The sequence below is a fragment of the Gouania willdenowi genome, chromosome 22 (assembly GCF_900634775.1).
Source record: "Gouania willdenowi chromosome 22, fGouWil2.1, whole genome shotgun sequence".
Taxonomy (NCBI): domain Eukaryota; kingdom Metazoa; phylum Chordata; class Actinopteri; order Blenniiformes; family Gobiesocidae; genus Gouania; species Gouania willdenowi.
In genome coordinates, this window is record NC_041065.1 from 18,227,769 (window position 1) to 18,255,076 (window position 27,308).

The 27,308-nt window shown below is 34.4% G+C and overlaps 1 protein-coding gene across 1 annotated transcript; it reads left to right on the forward strand.

Annotated features, from left to right (window-relative positions):
• Positions 1 to 1,007: 1,007 nt before the first annotated feature.
• Positions 1,008 to 16,789, forward strand: capn3a (calpain 3a, (p94)). Its single transcript, XM_028437750.1, has 21 exons — positions 1,008 to 1,935; positions 2,072 to 2,141; positions 2,666 to 2,784; positions 3,080 to 3,213; positions 3,356 to 3,524; positions 4,566 to 4,649; positions 4,737 to 4,831; positions 4,917 to 4,994; positions 5,085 to 5,245; positions 6,076 to 6,245; positions 7,007 to 7,018; positions 7,167 to 7,375; positions 9,162 to 9,198; positions 10,108 to 10,185; positions 10,322 to 10,379; positions 12,180 to 12,244; positions 12,464 to 12,532; positions 12,669 to 12,747; positions 13,735 to 13,851; positions 14,969 to 15,027; positions 16,263 to 16,789. The coding sequence occupies exons 1-21, from the start codon at positions 1,684 to 1,686 to the stop codon at positions 16,287 to 16,289; spliced, it is 2,142 nt and encodes a 713-aa protein (XP_028293551.1). The 5' UTR covers positions 1,008 to 1,683; the 3' UTR covers positions 16,290 to 16,789.
• Positions 16,790 to 27,308: the final 10,519 nt, after the last annotated feature.

The following is a 27,308-nucleotide window of genomic DNA, read 5'->3' on the forward strand; positions in this document are numbered from 1 at the left end:
TTAAGGCATTCATTTGACATTTTTAATAGTATAAACATTTTAATACTTTTGGCACTCAATTGTAATGGTCCATTATGAGTGTTGTAAACTTAATTTCAGTCTTTATTGTTTAATATGAATGTTATGTTGAGGATTGACCAGCAGATGACACTATCTGTATATAAATCTAGAGGCCAAGAAAGATTAGTTTCTACATCCCTAGACTGAACTCTATCCAATATATAAATATTATTAAACACACACAGACACACACACAACTTTTTCTATTGGTCAGTCTAAAGCATACAGAAGACAAAGTGGCCCCAAGGGCAAAGTAAAATATTCAAGGTGTTAGTGGAAAAGCTGAATAAATATATTGTTGTACAACAGAAAAAAATGTGAATTTATGCGGTCGAAAGACAGTGCTGTAGGGAAAACAAGAGGAACAGTCAAGAAAAGATGGACGGATAGAAGTGAATATAAATGATAAAATAAAGAATTAATCAATAATTCAAAATTCAAACCAAATCACGTCATCATCTGGACATTCTTAAAAAAAATTGAAAATCTCATCCATACATGAACTTTGCGTAACACGTTTTTTGACAATAACAGTTTACACAGTTTACACAGCCCAGATTTAAGACATGGAAATGTTGTTTTTCAACAATATTAGCATGGCTACGTTTTTCAGTAATAAGGTAATTGAGACTCCTCCCCTCAAAATAAAACAATACCACTTGTACCATCGACGATATATCTTCTGACGTTTTATCAATATCTATCCTTATTAATAACACAAGGAAGGTAATGTACTTCATTTTAATAAAAAGACAGCTTTTTAAAAAGAGAACTCATTTTATATGTTCTTTTCTTATTGTTGTTCTGCTATGTGGTCTTTATTTATCACATGTTCAATACATCATCACTACATATATATCATAAAAGTGAAGCAGGCTCTAATTGTAATAATTTATTGATCTAATGTAGATTTTGGGATGTAGTAAAATAACAACGCTAGCATTTGTTACAAAGAAATTATTGCAATTTCACTTTTAATATGAACTGAACTTTGTTTGACACATGTTTTTTAAAGTTAAATGTTATTTTACAATTTACTCGTCCATACTTTGTGACAGAAATAGATTCTCGTACCCATTCCTTATCTCAAACTACATTTTTGTTAAGCTCATCAAGCCTCCAAAACGTTAGAATAAGTCAGTTTTCCACAAAGCGAGGCTAAAAAAAAACACTGCTCCTCTCGGGAGCTTTGACTGCCTCTTTATGCTGAGACTGCTCAAAGCTGAACTCCATTGATTGTAGGTTTAAAGGGACTGAATGCCTTCTGCTGAGGCAGGGCATCCACTGACCACTCTTTACATGCACCGCTGGCCTTTGTGTCGCCCTACAATGATGGCATGGCCATGGAGAAGCCTTTGTCCGGCCTGGCCAATAGGAGCACAACCAATAGGTGTTGTGTGTGTGCGTGTTTGTGTGTTTACGTGGGAATGTGTGTGAGGTGAGCGTCTCTTTCATGCAGAGTGTGACGAAGAGTAAGGGGGACGTCACGAAAAACAAGAGCCAATCAGATATTAGTTGTTTGGATTTATGCCAGGGCCTTTTGGCTTGAGAGACTTAAAGAGACAAGTGGCAAAACACTGGTTTTTTTCCCCAAAAAACTCGAGGAAAGTCAGTTGAGACGACATGCCGTACACACCGTCTGGATTTTTCTGTGACCGGTTAATCCGGGAACGGGAGAGAAGAGATGGGGAAGGCTCCCTGAACAAGCCAGTGCGCTTTAACAGCCAGGAATTCAGCAGCCTGAGGCAAGAGTGCCTTCAGAAGAAGACCCTGTTTGAGGACGAGTCCTTCCCGGCCACCGTGGAGTCTTTGGGCTTCAAGGAGCTCGGCCACAAATCCAACAAGGTTAAGAATATCGTCTGGAAGAGGCCGAAGGTAGGAGACGGTCGGGGATTGACGGGGACGCCTTTATGATTTGAGCCTTGTGTAGATGAACCAAGAAGAAGCTGCGAACATCCTGGATGAATAATTGTTGAGCTGAAATCCTGTGTTTTTGTTTGTTTATCTACAGGAAATCTGCGAGAACCCTCAGTTTATTGTCGAAGGAGCCAGTCGGACGGACATTTGTCAGGGAGATCTTGGTAAATTCATTAGTAAAATTCATGCTTTTGACATGTTGAACAGGGATATTAAGGTTCTTTATATGCTGTTAAAATGATCAAATGTACACAATCCGGATACAGCTCCCACATAGAAGTGACCAAACCTCTGCTCCATCCCCTGCTCATGGCCTCTGTCTGTATTGTTTTTCCTCGTTTAGAACGGAATCCCACCAGCAGCATTTCTCATTGTTGGTTGTCTCTGACAGCAAATAAAGAGGGAACCAACGGGACAAAGGTTCAGGCTGTTACACATTTTAACACAGTCCCCTAATATATATACACACCTGGACCATCTGTAAGCAGTGTAGTCAGCAAAGTTCAGACATCTCCCCCACCTTACGACCAAAAATTGCATCACAGGTGACGTCTTTGATGGTGTTTCATCACCAAAACAAGCTTCACCAGCTCTGAATAAGTCTTTGTTGATCTAAAACACAAATATCCAAACAGAAGATTTCAGAAATCCATCAGATAAATGTTGTTTGATGCTTGTTTTTTTTTAGGTGACTGTTGGTTACTGGCTGCCATCGCCTGCCTCACCCTGAATGAGAAGCTTTTGTTTCGAGTGGTTCCTCAGGAGCAAAGTTTCTCCGAGGGCTATGGGGGCATCTTCCACTTCCAGGTAAGACTTCTGAGATGCAGAAATATGTAGTAACAAACCACATCCAAATTGAAAACAAACATGGGTATGGGTTGGCTTACGAACCACCAAAAAGGGGATAAAAGTTGTTGTACAAACAAAAAGGAGACACTTTGTTGAAGATATGTGGAAATGATTCTTCTCTTTATTCAAATGTTTTATCATCAGGATAAACATGTTCTTTAAACACGACGTGTAACGTAACATAGAAGTGTAGAGAAGTTGATAAACTGTTGGTTTCCCACATTATTAAGACTTTGTCCTCGTGTGTTCTCAGTTCTGGCGCTATGGCGACTGGGTCGACGTTGTCATTGACGACCGCATCCCAACTTTGAACAACCAGCTGGTCTTCACTAAGTCCGCCGAGAGGAACGAGTTCTGGAGCGCTCTGCTGGAAAAGGCCTACGCCAAGTAACTCGCCCTGATAATTAATTTACATTTATATTTGATAGGATTTTTTTCTAATCCAGCCAACCTGGGAACAAAAAGAGCAGAATGTGATTGATTGATGCTGTATAAAAGCTGATGTGACATCCCAGCTGTCTGCTTCCAGGCTGCATGGCTCCTACGAGGCCCTGAAGGGTGGAAACACCACGGAGGCCATGGAGGACTTCACAGGTGGAGTGACTGAGTTTTATGAGTTGAAGGAAGCTCCCAAAGAGCTCTACAAGATCATGAAGAAAGCCCTGGACAGAGGCTCACTCATGGGCTGCTCCATCGACGTAAGGGACGGGACACATTCATTCATTGCAACGTATTTGCAGGGGTTCTCAACCTTGTGATCAGGGCCCCATTTGTGGTCGCGAGATACTGGGAAGGGGTCACCAGATGCCTTCAAGAAACTAAGAATATTTTTTTCATCACTTTTTCTTGTCATATTTTTTTGCTCCTTTTAATGTATTTTTGCTGCATTTCTCCCCTTTCTGCCACTTCTCCATCACATTTCAATGCCTTTTCTGCACATTTTATCCACTTTCAAGACATTTTCAGCACTTATAAACCCTTCCCACCACTTTTCCCATCTAATGTCACATATGTTGACCCCTTATTGTAATTTTTAATCTCCTCTCACCATTCATCATGCTTATTTTTGCCAATTTAACCACATTCAGTATTTTTATGCCCATTATTTGCCAGTTTAAACTAATTGTTCCTACTTCACCCCAACCCCCCATGCCAATATTGACACTTTGAACCCTTTTTACCACTTTTTCTGTCCTTTTTTGGCCACTGAAATTTGCAACTTTTAACCTATTTCTGTGGTTTTTAAAACCACCTTTTACCACTTTGAGCCCATTTTATTTCTGATTAAAACAAGGATTTATATCTTTAAAATTACTATATACTATGGCCCAAATAATAATACATTTCCTGGATAACAGTGGATAATATTCAGATAAATAAATAAATGTGGTTATCACAGATTCATAGAACAATGGACCATCATTTTGCTGACTTTATGGATGGACCCCAAAAAGTTCTCCCCTTTATTCCCCCTTATAGATGTCCCTGTCTCCACATGACTGTTCTGTAATGTTCATGTCTGTGCTCAACCACGTTCAGGTACAGTGGGCGTCCCCGCTCTCTGGCACCTTGATTTTGGGGGTCAAGGGCTGAAAAGGTCGAGAACCACTGCTCTAACAAACCCTGAAAAGGGTCATGGATATGAATTAAGAGTGTTTTTAAGACAGTATATTGCATAGATGTCTCTTAAATGCTGATAATTGAGTGTAATATTGAGAATTTCCCTTTCAACAACACAGTCTTTGGTCCCTGCTCGTTTTGAGACTCGGACGTTGACGGGACTGGTGAAGGGTCACGCCTACTCTGTGACCGCTGTGGAGGAGGTAAACTATCATCACATTAATTCTTTGAGGAACTTTTTTTAACCTGGGACTCTTCATGCAGAGTTTTTTCCTTGTCTTTTAATCCAGTGTAAGCCGTCACAGCAAAAGGACTCTAAAGTTCGCCTGGTGCGTCTCAGAAACCCGTGGGGTCAGGTGGAATGGAACGGCCCCTGGAGCGACAAGTAAGAGATCAGAGGGAGTTTCTCTCACTTCCTGCAACACTTTACCTGAATAAATAGTGACTTCCTGCATGTTTCTGCGCCGCAGCTCGAAGGAGTGGGGCGTGCTCTCCAAGTCTGAGAAGGAGAAGCTGCAGCATCAGAGTGCAGAGGATGGAGAGTTCTGGTAAATGTCACACATTTATATATTTAAATGCACAGCTCATCTACAAACCGATTCTTTCCTCTGTCGTCTCGGTTACTCGCTTCGTTCCAGGATGTCGTTCGAGGATTTTAAGAAGAACTACACAAAAATCGAGATCTGTAACCTGACACCAGATGCCCTGGAGGATGATAAGATTCATAAATGGACGGTTTCAGTGAATGAGGGCCGATGGGTGCGAGGCTGCTCCGCGGGAGGCTGCAGGAACTATCCAGGTACTGCAACTAACACTCAAATCAACAATGTGCACAACTAGGATTCATATATTTAACAAGGTACCGGCAATGCTTGTTTTTTTTAAAACAGAAGAAAAAACAAGTGCACAACTGTTTTTTTCTTTTCTTTTATATATATCTTTTCTTTTGCGTTTATATTCATTTGTTTTTTTTATTCTCAGATTCCTGTACTAACTGTATTTAGTTAGTTTTTAAGGAAATATTAAAATCACAAGTTAGTAGGGCTGCTTTCTGCTTTGGTCAAGTCTGACTTAATTACAGTTTATGAACGTCAAACCCATTCTTACCTAAAACCTTAATAACACATTAAATCATGTCTAAAATTAAGTCTAGTTTATTGTGGTCAAATTCACTTATCTCAAGTCTATCTTAACATAACTTAAGCCTGCATCTGTCTGATTTTAAGTTTTACGTCAAGTCTGTCTCAACCTAACTCTAGTTAATTTGTGAAACAAATAATCTAAGCCTGACTTAAGTAAAACTTCCAGTTTTACTTAAACCAAGTTCATTTACCATAAATGTATGTTTTATTTACCTAAAATCTTCACAACGAAGCTCAGCTTGATTTAAGATAAAGTTTATCTGAAGTTAGTTTGAACTCTAACATTAATAAAGTTTAATGAATGTTTCCTGTTGAGGTTAGATCAAGTTTGAATAACTTTTAAGTATATGCCTTATTATATTTTGTCAATTATTTATTTTTTTCCTTTATTAGTTCAAGTCAACTAAAGATGCGTCGTATTTAAAAAATATTTGCTGTAACTAAGCGTGGATCATCAAAGTTTTGTGAAAAATCGTTTGCGTTTCAGACACTTTCTGGACCAACCCTCAGTACCGCCTCCGCCTGCTGGAGGAAGACGACGACCCCGAGGACAACGAGGTGGGCTGCACCTTCGTGGTGGCGCTGATGCAGAAGAACAGACGGAAAGAGCGGAAGATGGGAGCCAACCTCTTCACCATCGGATTCGCCATTTACGAGGTTTGATTACAAGCATTTTACTGCTTTTTTTTTTTTTTTTTCCCAGTGATGGTAATTTACATTTTATATTTTAAGCCAATGAAATGTAGGTAAATACTAAAGTAGTAATTAGATAGTGTATGTGCTAGTAATTTTACATAGGTTTCATAGCTGTTTCCTGCTTTGCTTTTTACTGATGTTCTTTCTTTTTTCTGATTTGTATTGCTTTGTTTTAATCACTATTTTTGCTACTGTTGTTTTAACTTGAAAAGTGTCTTTGAGTGTCTTGAAAGCGCTTTTAAATAAAATGTATTATAATTATTATAAGTAAATAAGTATGAGTGAGTGAATGAAATATGTGACTGAAGTACATTGTTTTTAACGTCCAACAAATTACAGCATTTCATTTTCTTTTCTTTTATTTCTTTCTTTTTTAAAAAAAAAATTAAAAAAAAATTAAAATATAGAGATGATTTATTATTCTCCAAAGGGAATCTTGGTGTCACAGCAGTGCAAGAACCATAGCAACAGAAGCTAAAAAGAGAGAAATTAGTTAAAAAACTAATAAATGATAAGGAAATTGAATTCTGGTGAATGAAAAGTTAAATATTTTTGCTAAGACGAGCGTGTATCAGAACAGGATGTGAACAACTTGATGGTGGTTGGACTTGGAACAATTGCTTTTGATGCTGTGAATAATTTAATTCTCTAATATTCTTTATAACTAATGAGGAAATAGTTCTAAGAAGACAAACAGTGATGTTGTTTTTGTCTCTCTGCAGGTTCCAAAGGAGGTAAAAAAAAAAGCTGCTGTCGACGCTCTGCACTGTTTGGTTTTAAATGTCCAACATGAAGATTTTACCATCAACATTTAATTTTAAATCTAAAATGTCAGGATTCCGGAACCTACCACCGACTTTGTCTATTCATCCCTGATTCCAGATGCACGGAAACAAGCAGCACATGCAGAAAGACTTCTTTGTTCTCAACTCCTCCAAGGCTCGCTGCAAGTCCTACATCAACCTGCGCGAGGTGACTCAGCGTTTCCGCCTGAGCCCGGGAGAGTACGTCATCGTCCCTTCTACGTACGAGCCTCACCAGGAGGGAGAGTTCATCCTGCGAGTGTTCTCTGAAAAGAAGAACACCTCAGAGTGAGTGGGTGAGGGCACTCAGGGTTACTGCAGCCATAGATCTACCATGTGATACCATACGCACGCTGAGCTTTTAGTCCTGATCCTGTTAAAGATGACTTCTACTCTATGAAAATAGATCTGTTTCGCCATATATATATATATATATATGTGTATCCTGATTTTAAAACAGACAGCAAGGCTTGATACTTTTCTAAGACATTAGACAGCAGCACACTCATTTCATGAGAGCAGATTCTAAGTTAATATGGGTTTGAAGCCCTTTTTGATCCATTTAGGTCCATCCACTAATGGAAAATATGGATAGATTCATCATTTAAACTGGACAGAGCGTGAAAAATATGTAAGTAGATTTGTGTCTTTATTATTCAGTCAAAAAAAAAAAAACTTCAATAAAAAAAAAATCATTTCATTGAAAAAACCTTTTCAATCAAAAAAAGTTTACTTCAATCAAAAATAAATATTTCCAATCAAAGAAAAAGCATTTTAACACTTTTTTCTTTCCTTTTTTTTAATTGAAATATTTTATTTTTTGATTGAATAATAAAGACACAAATGTACTACCCACAATGTGGCTGAAATACAAAAAAGATGAATTCAATACAAAAAAAAAAAAACATTTCTATCAAGAAAAGAGAAAATTTCAAGTCAAAGACAAAAAGTTTTCAAATGCAATTATTTGGGTTTGAATTTTTTTCTTTGATTGAAAATATTTATTTTTGATTGAAGTGATTTTCTTTTCATTGAAAACTTTTTTTTGAGTTGAATAATAAAGACACAAATCTACCTCCACAGAAAAAGAGAGGCTGGTAGTTTGTTGGATCCATTCCGCTACAGATCCTCATTAGGGTGAAGGAAAGAAATGAAATAAACAGGAATTTTAAATTCGAAACAAACAGAAAAACACAGTATCTAAAAAGTTTGTGTCGAGATAAACATGTGGACATTTTATACAAAGAGAAAACCTATTCATTTATTTAGGCCGTTGCTTTTTTCTATAAAAGAAAACATTAAAAATAAAAAAAAACCTTTTACCTAAGGTTATTAACATTTACAGATAATGGTAAATTAAGCCTATTTAAGCCTCCTTTACAAAACTACTGAATTCCCATTTTGGTCATATGTGTATATTAATATAACTGTTTAAGGTTAAATCATAATTTATGATAAAACTGGTCAAAGTTGGGCCGCAGGTTGAATATCTCTCTTATAAAGTGTTAAACCAACAGGATCAGGACTTAAAGCACAGGAAGTAGCTGTCGTTTGGTGTTTTTAACTGAATTTTTAATGATTGTCTGCATTTACTCTAACATAAATGATTGTTTGGTTTCCTAATGTTGGGTGGGAAAACAAAAAGCCAACCAAGAGCAAACAATGTTAACGGAGATTTGATTTGTAGAGCTGGAAGAAACCGCGCCCAGTTCGAAGCGGTTATGGAATCTTTTTTAGGACAACAAACTTCCGATTTGGGAACGATCTGGTAAACTTTCCCTATCATTCAATCCTGCATTCTCCATCCTCCTCTTCATCCTCCTCCTCATCCACCCCCTGCTGGCGTCGTCGTCTCTCCCAGATGGAGGCGGACCTGCTGTTATGAGTCGCTCACATGAGTTCGGGTCGTCAGTCGTTGTTAACTAACGCTGATGATCGTGATAGAAAGACTCCAGGTTTACATTTGCTTTCATTGCAAGCTAAAGAGAACTAAAGTTAATAGCATCAGAATAGCTGGTAAAGCGTGTGCTGATGTTGTTCCCATGGTAACTGTTGATTGTTGGTTTCCACTCAGGGAGATAGAGAACAGGATCGAGGCCGACCATCCGGTGGTGAGTGTGTTCACGGTTAATCTGAGTTAACAGGATGACTAAAAGTATTATTTACTCTAAACATGCTGTGCATCAATGTGAAAACATATATATATATATATATATACAGTACACTGAAATTATCAATGCAGTAAAGTCCAATATGTATTTTTAGTCAGTATAATCATGTTTAATTGCAAAGCAACGAAATATTAAATATACACACATTATGAACTTTTCTTTATGTATTTATTCAGATACGTCAAAATTTTAACATGAATTTTGAACCCTGGATTGGATTAGAAGTAGGCTTGGCTTAAATTGGAGGCTCTTACACACGGGCACAGTCAAATAAGTGGAAAACAGCTGCCAATGTTTACACGTTTATTTTGTGTGGTAATTGCATCAATTATAGGTGGTCATAATATTTCTGGCTGTTTATTATATTTAACTAAAAATAACAACTCTGAGCAATTAAAAAGTTTTGTTTCATTTTATTTATTGATGAACTTGAAATGGCAAATTAGAAAATAAACTTAATTTATTACCTTTATTATCATTTATTTAAACTAAATCTTTCTCACTATGGACTTGATATTTTTGTTAAGCCCACTGAGATGACTTTGTTGTAATTTGCGCTATTTAAATGAAGTTTAATTGAATATTTAAAATAAGAAGTGTAACTCAGAAATTGTTACATTGTATTTTAACATGGATGTTTACTATATATGATTTATTATATAGAGAGGGAAAAGAAATGCATGTGTCAGATATGAGTTGTTTTTAGGCGATCGTGTATAAAATGTCAAGCGTCCTATCAGGTGTGAGTTTAGTAATGAGACATAAACACTTTCAGTATTTGTCTACTTTGGTTTCACTCATCATCATTTCTCTGTCCTCTCCTACTTTGGGCTCTGGTGACGTCCTCAGCCGGCTCCAGCCTCGGTGGGGGAAGAGAGCGAAGAGGACCAGCAGTTCAGGACAATTTTTCAGGAAATAGCCGGCGACGTAAGTCAAGAGAGACACAGACACAGAGCTTTGAATAGTTACAGTTTACTCGGACAAAACTTGAAGCTAGGATTCTGCAAACCTTGATGTCCCATTATGATATTGGATGTTAACATGAACTTTGTCTGCTCTGCAGGAAATGGAAATAACGGCCAATGAACTGAAGAATGTTCTCAACCGAATCGTCACCAAACGTGAGTGAACCACATGGTTTCCTTTTGCCTCAAAACTGTCAAAACGGGCTTTTTTGTTCTTCTGTCTAATAACCAGATTTGTAAGGTTTACACAAGTATGAACTGAAATACTGAATTGATTTCTGCACATTTTTGGACCTGTTTAAGGTTAAACAATTCTGACTTATTAATGATTTATGTTCATTTTAAACAGAAGGAACTCAGTTCCCACCATCACAGACCAGAGTGTCATCAGCATATAGATGCAGACAAATATACTTAATCTAAAGGCCTTATAGTGAACAACAAAGGTCCTAAACTAGAGCTTTGGAGGACACCCTTTGTAATATTTAAAAAGAAGACATTAAATATCAGCAAGTAATAATATTACCAACATTTACAAGTGAAGTGATTAACTTTGATAACTGCTCAGAGCATAAATTAAACTGTTCATAGGACTTGCTGTTTTTAGGCCGGGTTACCTGACTCAAAACGCCACTCACTTTGTTGTTGTTCTTCTTCTTCCTCTTGTGTACACTTGTTAAAATCACTGAAGGATGTGTACGCATCGACGCTCGGAGCCCAATTTTTGATTTGGGGGGCCCAAAAAAAAAAACACGAAAGTCGATTTGTCATTTATTTGCGATCAAAAATTGGTGGTACCGAATCATTGGACACGTATGTGTCACGGGGGCGCCAGGGGGGGGCCCTGTTTTTCAAATGACTACTCCGTTAGTTCTTTTTTTGAAATGCCTCCCGAGGCCCCACCCCCCATTTCCGGTTACGATTATGCCTCGCACAATTCAATTACCACCCCCCTTTTTTCGGCATTTTTCCATTAAAGTCGTTTTCTCATTTATTTGTGAGTCAAATATTTCGACAGTTGGTGGTACCGAATCATTGACTCATACCAATATATGAATGGGGCCCATTACTCCGTATGTGCGACATTCCACGGGACCTGGCCGTAGTTCATCAGAACTTGTTAAAAGTTGATTAGACATTGCACATTAGATCTGACCACGACCAAAAATGAGGTAAATGTTTGAAAAGATGCAGTAGTTTGTACGTACAACAATTTCTTTGTCACAGTTTGACGCTATGAAAGAAAATAGTTCAAGTTTTCGGCCGATAATGACGCTTTTTGAGAGATTCAAAATATGTACACAAGTACAATTTAATTTAGGTCCTAAAAAAACCCCACAATGATGAGTACCAGTTTATTGCAGCCTATGAAATACATGCTTAAGATTCCATGGATGGATAGATGGAAATATTTGTGTCTGTGAACTGGCTCATCACACTGTACGTACTAAAGAAAGACATTAAGGAACAATATTCAAATATAATAAAGTTTGGCTTATTAATGGCATTTTGCTGCCATCTGCATTGGTTTGGTATCATGATAAACTCCTACTAAACCTCTGTGACCCCAGTGGACAGGTTGGGAACAGCAGCTACTTGTATTAAATAAAATAAATGCACATAATGTTTACGCTGTCACCAGCAGAGCTTATTGATTGCCCTTGTGTGATGGGGCTCGTACAGTATATCAGAGGTCGGCAACTGTCAGATCGTTAAATGTAAAATAACAATTAAAGAAAGACTAAATGCTTTCTTTTTTTTTCTGTAATAATGCTCAGATTGATCATTTTTATAAATGCTGACATAAATGGATCAGACAATCACATTTTTGTGGCCCCACTGTTTTTTTTGCCTATGGCTGATATGTATTATACATTGATCTACAAAAAAGTTTTACTTGGTCTGTGTGTGTAAAGTTTTGGCTGATGTGTGTGTGTGTGTGTTTTTTGCCTCCAGATAAGGACCTGAACACTGAGGGCTTCAGCCTGGAGAGCTGCAGGAGTATGATAGCTCTGATGGACGTATCCTTTGTATCGAGTGCATCGGGCTGGCTGTGTTTTCTGTCAGAGGCACAACCTGCTGAGACCCAAAGCGGGGTCGGTGACGGACACACACACACACACACACACGCACGCGGCGTAAACTCACTGAATGACCGACTGTGGGATGGAAATGTTTTTTTTTTTTTAGTCAGTCCAGATTGAATCTGTCACAGTTTGGGTCTTAACTGCATGTCTTAGATGGACGGCACCGGCAGACTCAACCTCCAGGAGTTCAGACATCTTTGGAATAAGATCAAACAGTGGCAGGTGGTATTGCATGTTCGCCACACTTTTTTTCCCCCCATTCATAAATATGACCTTTTTTTTTTAGCTGAGGTGAACAAACATGGAATGATTGTTTTATTCTTAAACAGCTTCTCACACTACATGTTCTCACCTTCAGGGAATCTTTAAACACTATAACGCCGACCAGTCCGGCACCATTAACAGCTACGAGATGAGGAACGCAGTCAATGATGCAGGTAACAACAACAACAACAACAACATACACAAATGCCACTAAAACTATCACAGGGTGACAAAATTATTCACATCTTTATCTTGTTTCATATTGATTTGAAATCATTTTTTTTATTTGTTTTTGTGTTTGCATAACAGTGTGGGAAACCTGACATTAACCTGAGATTAACTCACTGATGTAATAGATTATTAAAATGCAGATTAAGACAGATTGTATAGGAACCCCAAAAACCGTCTTTTCAGTTTTTGTAATAATTTTATTAATATCAGTAAACAATAACCATTTTTTTTAAAATAGCAATAGAATTTTTTTTTTTCCAAAACAACAAATAAATAAATAATGATAACCTCTAAAAACGTACAGAACCTTAGCAATATATGTTTTTTTTTTTGTTTTGTTTTTTAAAGAAAAGAAATTAAATTAAAATTTTGCCAAAATTATACATAGTTTAAGTCTGCTGGAATTAAAATAATAATAATTATAATAAAATCTTTATTTTAGATTTCAATATAGATTTGATCTGTATTATTATTGCTATATACTGTGATTCAAATAATAATTATACTAGTATAAAACTATATTTCACACCACATTTAAAACCATCTAAAGAACACAGATTGTGGTTGTAGCTTTAGTTTTTAAAGTTTTACAGAGAAAAAATAAACAGCATAGTACAGTTGTGTATGTATATATGTGTAGACTAGATATACAATCAAAAATAAAACTTCCTTTTGAAATGTGCACTCATATCTACACTAACCACACAAATACATAAAACACACAAACAAATATGAGCCACTCACCATCTGTGCTGATGAAAGTGATTTTTCTGTATTTAATTTAAACCTTAAACTCTGTTTAATGAAACTGTTGGATCTGCATTCAGTGTTATTGTTTTTTTTTTTTTTTTTTGCTTCTCCACAAACTCACCGCCTCAACTCGTCCTGTTCTTGTCACTGTACAGTCATGTGTCTTATGTCCCGCTCAGGCTTCCGTCTCAACAACCAGCTGTACGACATCATCACCATGCGCTACGCCAACGAGAACATGAACATCGACTTTGACAGCTTTGTCAGCTGTCTGGTGCGGCTCGAAGCCATGTTCAGTAAGTCAGTGCCTCCTGCACAACTATGAGATGGCTTTTCTGCACGGTTTTGGACCATTGCTTTGATCTCTTTCATGCCTTTGAGCTGTTTTCTCCGACATGACTCAAGAGTTATTCACGGATGATGTTTTGATAGGTTTACAGACCGAAACATGTGAGGAAACAGAAAACAGAAATATTGATTCATTATCCCACGCCACAAAGTGTGGAAGGGCGTTATAGGTTTGAGCTCCATCTATCCGTCCGAGTTAAACGGGACAGCTTTTCTTAGAAACCTTTTAAGATAGGATAACCAAATTTGGTGTGTGGCTTCAGGGTATCAATACCTTGATGGAGTTCGAAAATGAGAAGTGCGCAACTATTTTTCCCAGAGTTCTTTCCCTTGTGTTTTCAAGGTATCTTCAAAAGGCAGTGTTTCTTAGAGATCGTTTAAGATACCATAACCAAATTCGGTGTGTGGCTTCAGGGTATCAATACCTTGAATATTTTTTCCGGGGTTATTGTCCTTGTTTTGTTTTTTTAACTCTGTTCAAGGTATCATTAAAGAGGACAGATTTTCTTAGAAACCGTTTAAAAGAGGATAACTACATTCGGTGTGTGGCTTCAGGCTATCAATACCTTGATTGAGTTCGAAAATGAGAAGTGCGCAAATATTTTTCCCGGAGTTATTGCCCTTGTGATGTTTTTTTACTCTGAGGTATCTTAAAAGGGGACAGCTTTTCTTAGAAACCGTTTAAAATAGTAATTTTATATTCTGATGTGATAATATTTTCCTATATATACATCTAACTTCTTAGATTTAGGACATTTAGGAAAGGGTTGTGAGTTATCATGACAACCAATCTGGCGGGGGATGTTGATGACTGTTTTCTTGTTTTATTCTAAGAAGAAAAAAGACAAAAATCAGTGGTTATAAGTAGCTTTTATCAGACATTTGAGTTTTTTTTTTTACTCCAAGTTGGTGTGAATGTATTAATCTGAGGTCATGAGCTGCAGCTGTAAACCTTAATACAGCATAAGTGTGTGTTTTGAAGTGTCCTGGCGTGCTCTGCAGTGTGTGTGTGTTTTTTTTTTTTTGTTGCAGTGCGACTGTGATGTGTTTTTTTTTTTTTCTCAGGGGCGTTTCAGGCTTTTGATCAGGATGGTGAAGGCACCATCAGACTCAGCGTCCTGGAGGTACGACACTCTTGTCTTAAAATAAGGAACTACTGAACAGCTGGAAACAGGATAGTACAGTTGTGTGTATGTACTGGATATATACAATCAAAAATATAATTTTATAGGCTTATGAAGTTATATTTGTTTCATATTACAAAATGAAAATAATAATGTAAAAAAAAAAAACTACTGTATTTAAAAAAAAAACATCTAAAGAAAAATACAAAGTATTAGAACAGAAATGTGCCACACAAATACATAGAAAATATAGACAAAATAAATGAACTAATAAAGTCGAGAATGAATCATTACATAAGCTAAGTACAGTGGCTTTGTGGTGAAGGTGTTAGTGGGTTACAGGCTTTTCTACCTCAGCGGGAGATGAGAAAAAGACCTTGTAAGGTAAGGCTTTTATTTTTAAGAGGGACTTATTCATTCAGCCACATGTCAGAGGTAAGGCATAAAAATGGAAAAAATTTCGATTTTTTTTTTCTCTGAGATAAAGCTATCATAAGACCCTAAAAACTAGTTCAAATATGATGAGCACACTTAAACTTGAATAAAAATGCAGTTAGGCATGAAAAATGAGAAAATGTGAAAAACACCCAAATTTCAGAGGTAAGGCTATAGTAAGGCATAAAAATTGAAAAAAAAATGATTTTTTTTTTTCTGAGATAAAGCTATCATAAGACCCTAAAAACTAGTTCAAATATGATGAGCACACTTAAACTAGGCTGAAAATGCAGTTCGGCACGAAAAATGAAAAAATGTGAAAAACACCCACATGTCAGAGGTAAGGCATAAAAATGTTACAGTAATGTATTTGATAGTAATTATTATTATGAATCAAATGACATTTACACATTTTTTTAACTTTTAGTGAATAACTTAACTATAAAGTCACATTTTGGTTTTAGAAATGAACTTAATTAGGAAAAATATTACTGTAAACTCCTTTTTAATTGTTACTCTACTGTACAGTTTAAACTATTTAATTGTCGTATAATTATTTATTTGTAATCTTTTTTTTTACTGTGAAGTTTTTATGATTATAATAAAGTGTTGAGGTATTATTAATTGTTTTATTCCTGTTGAAGGATTACAGATGGTAAATCTGATGACGTTATTTTGCTTTTTTTTAAAAAAAAAAAAAAATGAATGAAAAATACATAAATGTAATGAGATGGACAGCTGCCTCTAGGTCCACAGATGTCTGATGTTGATGATGATGAGTTTCTTCTCTCCCTCTGCAGTGGCTCCAGCTAACCATGTATGCCTAGAGAGGCCCACCTCCTCCTGGGTGAGCTCCACATGAGGACCAGACCTGCCAGCCTTTACCTCAACCATCAGCGTGCCTCACCTTCCTCTTCCTTCTCTAATCGTTTGCTTTGTTTGGGTTTTTATGAAGAGACATCTTTACCGTAAACGTGTACCATCATTTTTCTCAGGCAGCAAAAACACACACAACCTCTTTTTTTTTTTTCCTCTGGCACGATACCTCAACTAAAACTCTGCACCAGTTCACTCTCCACTGCTGTTTCCTTCCTCTGTTGTCCAGCCCAGCAGCACGCATGTTATACCTACAGGAAAAGTCTTTCAGCTCAGCACGTGCACGGACAGGAATCAGAGACTGAACTGGAAACAGCAACGCTCCAGATTGAAAGTATATGGTGCATGAAGGCTTGGACTGCAGCTATTCTGTGAATTTATTCTTTTTCATAAGGTTTTGGTCAAATGAGTTTTTACCTATTTAACCTAAGAAATAAATATGTAGTTTTTATTTGTTGGGTTTTTTTTGTACACTGTGAGAAAAGATTTTGACGTCTGTAATAAGTCACTAATAACTAGTGAAATTATGAATAAAAACACCATAAAACAAATGGAGGTAAAGCTGCAGTGATGCACAAAAAAATGACAAAAGATTACCACATAAAGGAGGTTAGGCATGAAAATAACAAAAATTTTATTTATTCTAATCAAGGCTTTCGAAAGACCCTTAAAATTTACTAAAAGATGATGAATGGCTCAAAATGGAGGCACGGCTGCAGTAGAGGTAAGGCTATAGTGAGGCATAAAAATTGGAAAAAAAAAAAATTGATTTTTATTCTGAGATAAAGCTATCATAAGATGCTAAAAACTAGTTCAAATATGATGAGCACACTTAAACTAGGCTGAAAATGCAGTTAGGCATGAAAAATGAAAAAATGTGAAAAACACCCAAATTTCAGAGGTAAGGCTATAGTAAGGCATAAAAATTGAAAAAAAAATTGATTTTTTTTTTCTGAGATAAAGCTATCATAAGACCCTAAAAATTAGTTCAAATATGATGAGCACACTTAAACTAGGCTGAAAATGCAGTTAGGCACAAAAAATGAAAAAATGTGAAAAACACCCAAATGTCAGAGGTTAAGGCTATAGTGAGGCATAAAAATTGGGGGAAAAAAATTTATTTTTTTTTTCTGAGATAAAGCTATCATAAGACCCTAAAAACTAGTTCAAATATGATGAGCACACTTAAACTAGGCTGAAAATGCAGTTAGGCACAAAAAATGAAAAAATGTGAAAAACACCCAAATGTCAGAGGTAAGACTATAGTGAGGCATAAAAATTGAAAAAATAAATTTTTTTTTTTTTCTGAGATAAAGCTATCATAAGACCCTAAAAACTAGTTCAAATATGATGAGCACACTTAGACTAGGCTGAAAATGCAGTTAGGCACGAAAAATGAAAAAATGTGAAAAACCCCCAAATGTCAGAGGTAAGGCTATAGTGAGGCATAAAAATTGAAAAAAAAATTGATTTTTTTTTCTGAGATAAAGCTATCATAAGACCCTAAAAATTAGTTCAAATATGATGAGCACACTTAAACTAGGCTGAAAATGCAGTTAGGCATGAGAAATGAAAAAATGTGAAAAACACCCAAATGTCAGAGGTAAGGCTATAGTGAGGCATAAAAATTGAAAAACAAAATGATTTTTTTTTCTGAGATAAAGCTATCATAAGACCCTAAAAACTATTTCAAATATGATGAGCACACTTAAACTAGGCTGAAAATGCAGTTCGGCATGAAAAATGAAAAAATGTGAAAAACACCCAAATGTCAGAGGTAAGGCTATAGTGAGGCATAAAAATTGAAAAAAAAATTAGATTTTTTTTTTCTGGGATAAAGCTATCATATGACCCTAAAAACTACTTCAAATATGATGAGCACACTTAAACTAGGCTGAAAATGCAGTTTGGCACTAAAAATGAAAAAATGTGAAAAACACCCAAATGTCAGAGGTAAGGCTATAGTGAGGCATAAAAATTGAAAAAAAAATTGATTTTTATTCTGAGATAAAGCTATCATAAGATGCTAAAAACTAGTTCAAATATGATGAGCACACTTAAACTAGGCTGAAAATGCAGTTAGGCATGAAAAATGAAAAAATGTGAAAAACACCCAAATTTCAGAGGTAAGGCTATAGTAAGGCATAAAAATTGAAAAAAAAATTGATTTTTTTTTTCTGAGATAAAGCTATCATAAGACCCTAAAAATTAGTTCAAATATGATGAGCACACTTAAACTAGGCTGAAAATGCAGTTAGGCACAAAAAATGAAAAAATGTGAAAAACACCCAAATGTCAGAGGTAAGACTATAGTGAGGCATAAAAATTGAAAAAATAAATTTTTTTTTTTTTCTGAGATAAAGCTATCATAAGACCCTAAAAACTAGTTCAAATATGATGAGCACACTTAGACTAGGCTGAAAATGCAGTTAGGCACGAAAAATGAAAAAATGTGAAAAACCCCCAAATGTCAGAGGTAAGGCTATAGTGAGGCATAAAAATTGAAAAAAAAATTGATTTTTTTTTCTGAGATAAAGCTATCATAAGACCCTAAAAATTAGTTCAAATATGATGAGCACACTTAAACTTGAATAAAAATGCAGTTAGGCATGAAAAATGAAAAAATGTGAAAAACACCCAAATGTCAGAGGTAAGGCTATAGTGAGGCATAAAAATTAAAAAAAAAATGATTTTTTTTTTCTGAGACAAAGCTATCATATGACCCTAAAAACTAGTTCAAATATGATGAGCACACTTAAACTTGAATAAAAATGCAGTTAGGCATGAAAAATGAGAAAATGTGAAAAACACCCAAATTTCAGAGGTAAGGCTATAGTAAGGCATAAAAATTGAAAAAAAAATAAATGTATTTTTTTCTGAGATAAAGCTATCATAAGACCCTAAAAACTAGTTCAAATATGATGAGCACACTTAAACTAGGATGAAATTGTAGTTAGGCACGAAAAATGAGAAAATGTGAAAAACACCCAAATGTCAGAGGTAAGGCTATAGTGAGGCATAAAAATTGAAAAAAAAATGGATTTTTTTTTTGAGATAAAGCTATCATAAGACCCTAAAAATTAGTTCAAATATGATGAGCACACTTAAACTAGGACGAAATTGCAGTTAGTCATGAAAAATGAGAAAATGTGAAAAACACCCAAATGTCAGAGGTAAGGCTATAGTGAGGCATAAAAATTGAAAAAATTTTTTTTTAATTTTTTTCTGAGATAAAGCTATCATATGACCCTAAAAACTAGTTCAAATATGATGAGCACACTTAAACTAGGATGAAATTGCAGTTAGGCATGAAAAATGAAAAAATGTGAAAAACCCCCAAATGTCAGAGGTAAGGCTATAGTGAGGCATAAAAATTGAAAAAAAAATTTTTTAATTTTTTTCTGAGATAAAGCTATCATATGACCCTAAAAACTAGTTCAAATATGATGAGCACACTTAAACTAGGATGAAATTGCAGTTAGGCATGAAAAATGAAAAAATGTGAAAAACCCCCAAATGTCAGAGGTAAGGCTATAGTGAGGCATAAAAATTGAAAAAAAATTAGATTTTTTTTTTCTGGGATAAAGCTATCATATGACCCTAAAAACTACTTCAAATATGATGAGCACACTTAAACTTGAATAAAAATGCAGTTAGGCTTGAAAAATGAGAAAATGTGAAAAACACCCAAATTTCAGAGGTAAGGCTATAGTAAGGCATAAAAATTGAAAAAAAAAATGATTTTTTTTTTTCTGAGATAAGGCTATCATAAGACCCTAAAAACTAGTTCAAATATGATGAGCACACTTAAACTTGAATAAAAATGCAGTTAGGCATGAAAAATGAGAAAATGTGAAAAACACCCAAATTTCAGAGGTAAGGCTATAGTAAGGCATAAAAATTGAAAAAAAAATAAATGTATTTTTTTCTGAGATAAAGCTATCATAAGACCCTAAAAACTAGTTCAAATATGATGAGCACACTTAAACTAGGCTGAAAATGCAGTTCGGCACGAAAAATGAAAAAATGTGAAAAACACCCACATGTCAGAGGTAAGGCATAAAAATGTTACAGTAATGTATTTGATAGTAATTATTATTATGAATCAAATGACATTTACACATTTTTTTAGCTTTTAGTGAATAACTTAACTATAAAGTCACATTTTGGTTTTAGAAATGAACTTAATTAGAAAAAATATTACTGTAAACTCCTTTTTAATTGTTACTCTACTGTACAGTTTAAACTATTTAATTGTCGTATAATTATTTATTTGTAATCTTTTTTTTACTGTGAAGTTTTTATGATTATAATAAAGTGTTGAGGTATTATTAATTGTTTTATTCCTGTTGAAGGATTACAGATGGTAAATCTGATGACGTTATTTTGCTTTTTAAAAAATAAAAAATAAATGAATGAAAAATACATAAATGTAATGAGATGGACAGCTGCCTCTAGGTCCACAGATGTCTGATGTTGATGATGATGAGTTTCTTCTCTCCCTCTGCAGTGGCTCCAGCTAACCATGTATGCCTAGAGAGGCCCACCTCCTCCTAGGTGAGCTCCACATGAGGACCAGACCTGCCAGCCTTTACCTCAACCATCAGCGTGCCTCACCTTCCTCTTCCTTCTCTAATCGTTTGCTTTGTTTGGGTTTTTATGAAGAGACATCTTTACCGTAAACGTGTACCATCATTTTTCTCAGGCAGCAAAAACACACACAACCTCTTTTTTTTTTTCCTCTGGCACGATACCTCAACTAAAACTCTGCACCAGTTCACTCTCCACTGCTGTTTCCTTCCTCTGTTGTCCAGCCCAGCAGCACGCATGTTATACCTACAGGAAAAGTCTTTCAGCTCAGCACGTGCACGGACAGGAATCAGAGACTGAACTGGAAACAGCAACGCTCCAGATTGAAAGTATATGGTGCATGAAGGCTTGGACTGCAGCTATTCTGTGAATTTATTCTTTTTCATAAGGTTTTGGTCAAATGAGTTTTTACCTATTTAACCTAAGAAATAAATATGTAGTTTTTATTTGTTGGGTTTTTTTTGTACACTGTGAGAAAAGATTTTGACGTCTGTAATAAGTCACTAATAACTAGTGAAATTATGAATAAAAACACCATAAAACAAATGGAGGTAAAGCTGCAGTGATGCACAAAAAAATGACAAAAGATTACCACATAAAGGAGGTTAGGCATGAAAATAACAAAAATTTTATTTATTCTAATCAAGGCTTTCGAAAGACCCTTAAAATTTACTAAAAGATGATGAATGGCTCAAAATGGAGGCACGGCTGCAGTAGAGGTAAGGCTATAGTGAGGCATAAAAATTGGAAAAAAAAAAAATAGATTTTTTTTTTTCTGAGATAAAGCTATCATGACACCCTAAAAACTAGTTCAAATATGATGAGCACACTTAAACTAGGCTGAAAATGCAGTTTGGCACTAAAAATGAAAAAATGTGAAAAACACCCAAATGTCAGAGGTAAGGCTATAGTGAGGCATAAAAATTGAAAAAAAATTGATTTTTTTTTTCTGAGATAAAGCTATCATAAGACCCTAAAAACTAGTTCAAATATGATGAGCACACTTAAACTAGGTGGAAAATGCAGTTAGGCATGAAAAATGAGAAAATGTGAAAAACACCAAAATTTCAGAGGTAAGGCTATAGTAAGGCATAAAAATTGAAAAAAAAATTGATTTTTTTTTTCTGAGATAAAGCTATCATAAGACCCTAAAAACTAGTTCAAATATGATGAGCACACTTAAACTAGGTGGAAAATGCAGTTAGGCACAAAAAATGAAAAAATGTGAAAAACACCCAAATGTCAGAGGTTAAGGCTATAGTGAGGCATAAAAATTGGGGGAAAATTTTTTTTTTTTTTTTTCTGAGATAAAGCTATCATAAGACCCTAAAAACTAGTTCAAATATGATGAGCACACTTAAACTAGGCTGAAAATGCAGTTAGGCACAAAAAATGAAAAAATGTGAAAAACACCCAAATGTCAGAGGTAAGGCTATAGTGAGGCATAAAAATTGAAAAAATAAATATTTTTTTTTTTCAGAGATAAAGCTATCATTAGACCCTAAAAACTAGTTCAAATATGATGAGCACACTTAGACTAGGCTGAAAATGCAGTTAGGCACGAAAAATGAAAAAATGTGAAAAACCCCCAAATGTCAGAGGTAAGGCTATAGTGAGGCATAAAAATTGAAAAAAAAATTGATTTTTTTTTCTGAGATAAAGCTATCATAAGACCATAAAAATTAGTTCAAATATGATGAGCACACTTAAACTAGGCTGAAAATGCAGTTAGGCATGAAAAATGAAAAAATGTGAAAAACACCCAAATGTCAGAGGTAAGGCTATAGTGAGGCATAAAAATTGGGGAAAAAAAATTGATTTTTTTTTTTCTGAGATAAAGCTATCATAAGACCCTAAAAACTAGTTCAAATATGATGAGCACACTTAAACTAGGCTGAAAATGCAATTAGGCATGAAAAATGAAAAAATGTGAAAAACACCCAAATGTCAGAGGTAAGGCTATAGTGAGGCATAAAAATTGAAAAACAAAATGATTTTTTTTTCTGAGATAAAGCTATCATTAGACCCTAAAAACTAGTTCAAATATGATGAGCACACTTAAACTAGGCTGAAAATGCAGTTAGGCACGAAAAATAAAAAAATGTGAAAAACACCCAAATGTCAGAGGTAAGGCTATAGTGAGACATAAAAATTGAAAAAAAAAATTGATTTTTTTTCTGAGATAAAGCTATCATAAGATGCTAAAAACTAGTTCAAATATGATGAGCACACTTAAACTAGGCTGAAAATGCAGTTAGGCATGAAAAATGAAAAAATGTGAAAAACACCCACATGTCAGAGGTAAGGCTATAGTGAGGCACAAAAATTGAAAAAAAAATTGATTTTTTTTTCTGAGATAAAGCTATCATAAGACCCTAAAAATTAGTTCAAATATGATGAGCACACTTAAACTAGGCTGAAAATGCAGTTAGGCACAAAAAATGAAAAAATGTGAAAAACACCCAAATGTCAGAGGTTAAGGCTATAGTGAGGCATAAAAATTGGGGAAAATTTTTTTTTTTTTTTTTTCTGAGATAAAGCTATCATAAGACCCTAAAAACTAGTTCAAATATGATGAGCACACTTAAACTAAGCTGAAAATGCAGTTAGGCACAAAAAATGAAAAAATGTGAAAAACACCCAAATGTCAGAGGTAAGACTATAGTGAGGCATAAAAATTGAAAAAAAAAATATTTTTTTTTTTCTGAGATAAAGCTATCATAAGACCCTAAAAACTAGTTCAAATATGATGAGCACACTTAGGCTAGGCTGAAAATGCAGTTAGGCACGAAAAATGAAAAAATGTGAAAAACACCCAAATGTCAGAGGTAAGGCTATAGTGAGGCATAAAAATTGAAAAACAAAATGATTTTTTTTTCTGAGATAAAGCTATCATAAGACCCTAAAAACTAATTCAAATATGATGAGCACACTTAAACTAGGCTGAAAATGCAGTTAGGCACAAAAAATGAAAAAATGTGAAAAACACCCAAATGTCAGAGGTAAGACTATAGTGAGGCATAAAAATTGAAAAACAAATTGATTTTTTTTTTTCTGAGATAAAGCTATCATAAGATGCTAAAAACTAATTCAAATATGATGAGCACACATAAATTAGGCTGAAAATGCAGTTAGGCATGAAAAATGAAAAAATGTGAAAAACACCCAAATGTCAGAGGTAAGGCTATAGTGAGGCATAAAAATTTTTTTAAAAAAATTGATTTTTTTTTTCTGAGATAAGGCTATCATAAGACCCTAAAAACTAGTTCAAATATGATGAGCACACTTAAACTTGAATAAAAATGCAATTAGGCATGAAAAATGAAAAAATGTGAAAAACACCCAAATGTCAGAGGTAAGGCTATAGTGAGGCATAAAAATTGAAAAAAAAAATTGATTTTTTTCTCTGAGATAAAGCTATCATCACACCCTAAAAACTAGTTCAAATATGATGAGCACACTTAAACTAAGCTGAAAATGCAGTTGGGCATGAAAAATGAAAAAATGTGAAAAACACCCAAATGTCAGAGGTAAGGCTATAGTGAGGCATAAAAATTGAAAAAAAAATTGATTTTTTTTTCTGAGATAAAGCTATCATAAGACCCTAAAAATTAGTTCAAATATGATGAGCACACTTAAACTAGGCTGAAAATGCAGTTAGGCACAAAAAATGAAAAAATGTGAAAAACACCCAAATGTCAGAGGTAAGGCTATAGTGAGGCATAAAAATTGAAAAAAAAAATTGATTTTTTTCTCTGAGATAAAGCTATCATCACACCCTAAAAACTAGTTCAAATATGATGAGCACACTTAAACTAAGCTGAAAATGCAGTTGGGCATGAAAAATGAAAAAATTTGAAAAACACCCAAATGTCAGAGGTAAGGCTATAGTGAGGCATAAAAATTGAAAAAAAAATTGATTTTTTTTTCTGAGATAAAGCTATCATAAGACCCTAAAAACTAGTTCAAATATGATGAGCACACTTAAACTAGGCTGAAAATGTAGTTAGGCATGAAAAATGAAAAAATGTGAAAAACACCCAAATGTCAGAGGTAAGGCTATAGTGAGGCATAAAAATTGAAAAAAAAATTGATTTTTTTTTCTGAGATAAAGCTATCATAAGACCCTAAAAATTAGTTCAAATATGATGAGCACACTTAAACTAGGCTGAAAATGCAGTTAGGCACAAAAAATGAAAAAATGTGAAAAACACCCAAATGTCAGAGGTAAGGCTATAGTGAGGAATAAAAATTGAAAAAAAAAATTGATTTTTTTCTCTGAGATAAAGCTATCATCACACCCTAAAAACTAGTTCAAATATGATGAGCACACTTAAACTAAGCTGAAAATGCAGTTGGGCATAAAAAATGAAAAAATGTGAAAAACACCCAAATGTCAGAGGTAAGGCTATAGTGAGGCATAAAAATTGAAAAAAAAATTGATTTTTTTTTCTGAGATAAAGCTATCATAAGACCCTAAAAACTAGTTCAAATATGATGAGCACACTTAAACTTGAATAAAAATGCAATTAGGCATGAAAAATGAAAAAATGTGAAAAACACCCAAATTTCAGAGGTAAGGCTATAGTAAGGCATAAAAATTGAAAAAAAAATTGATTTTTTTTTCTGAGATAAAGCTATCATAAGACCCTAAAAATTAGTTCAAATATGATGAGCACACTTAAACTAGGCTGAAAATGCAGTTAGGCACAAAAAATGAAAAAATGTGAAAAACACCCAAATGTCAGAGGTAAGACTATAGTGAGGCATAAAAATTGAAAAAAAAAATATTTTTTTTTTTCTGAGATAAAGCTATCATAAGACCCTAAAAACTAGTTCAAATATGATGAGCACACTTAGACTAGGCTGAAAATGCAGTTAGGCACGAAAAATGAAAAAATGTGAAAAACACCCAAATGTCAGAGGTAAGGCTATAGTGAGGCACAAAAATTGAAAAAAAAAATGATTTTTTTTTCTGAGATAAAGCTATCATAAGACCCTAAAAATTAGTTCAAATATGATGAGCACACTTAAACTAGGCTGAAAATGCAGTTAGGCACAAAAAATGAAAAAATGTGAAAAACACCCAAATGTCAGAGGTAAGACTATAGTGAGGCATAAAAATTGAAAAAAAAAATATTTTTTTTTTCTGAGATAAAGCTATCATAAGACCCTAAAAACTAGTTCAAATATGATGAGCACACTTAGACTAGGCTGAAAATGCAGTTAGGCACGAAAAATGAAAAAATGTGAAAAACACCCAAATGTCAGAGGTAAGGCTATAGTGAGGCATAAAAATTGAAAAAAAAATTGATTTTTTTTTCTGAGATAAAGCTATCATAAGACCCTAAAAATTAGTTCAAATATGATGAGCACACTTAAACTAGGCTGAAAATGCAGTTAGGCATGAAAAATGAAGAAATGTGAAAAACACCCAAATGTCAGAGGTAAGGCTATAGTGAGGCATAAAAATTGAAAAACCAAATGATTTTTTTTTCTGAGATAAAGCTATCATAAGACCCTAAAAACTAATTCAAATATGATGAGCACACTTAAACTAGGCTGAAAATGCAGTTCGGCACGAAAAATGAAAAAATGTGAAAAACACCCAAATGTCAGAGGTAAGGCTATAGTGAGGCATAAAAATTGAAAAAAAAATTGATTATTTTTTCTGAGATAAAGCTATCATAAGACCCTAAAAACTAGTTCAAATATGATGAGCACACTTAAACTAGGCTGAAAATGCAGTTAGGCACAAAAAATGAAAAAATGTGAAAAACACCCAAATGTCAGAGGTAAGGCTATAGTGAGGCACAAAAATTGAAAAAAAAATTGATTTTTTTTTCTGAGATAAAGCTATCATAAGACCCTAAAAATTAGTTCAAATATGATGAGCACACTTAAACTAGGCTGAAAATGCAGTTAGGCACAAAAAATGAAAAAATGTGAAAAACACCCAAATGTCAGAGGTAAGACTATAGTGAGGCATAAAAATTGAAAAAAAAAATAGATTTTTTTTTTTCTGAGATAAAGCTATCATAAGACCCTAAAAACTAGTTCAAATATGATGAGCACACTTAAACTTGAATAAAAATGCAGTTAGGCATGAAAAATGAGAAAATGTGAAAAACACCCAAATTTCAGAGGTAAGGCTATAGTAAGGCATAAAAATTGAAAAAAAAATTGATTTTTTTGATAAGGCTATCATAAGACCCTAAAAACTAGTTCAAATATGATGAGCACACTTAAACTTGAATAAAAATGCAGTTAGGCATGAAAAATGAAAAAATGTGAAAAACACCCAAATGTCAGAGGTAAGGCTATAGTGAGGCATAAAAATTGAAAAACAAAATGATTTTTTTTTCTGAGATAAAGCTATC

What these genes read in the sequence shown, in the direction of transcription:
- capn3a (XM_028437750.1), top strand. Translation starts at nt 1,684, where the DNA reads ATGCCGTACACACCGTCTGGATTTTTCTGTGACCGGTTAATCCGGGAA. An exon ending in CATTTGTCAGGGAGATCTTG is followed by an intron (nt 2,142 to 2,665) that starts GTAAATTCATTA and finishes GTTTTTTTTTAG; the next exon opens with GTGACTGTTGGTTACTGGCT. An exon ending in TTCAGGAAATAGCCGGCGAC is followed by an intron (nt 10,186 to 10,321) that starts GTAAGTCAAGAG and finishes TCTGCTCTGCAG; the next exon opens with GAAATGGAAATAACGGCCAA.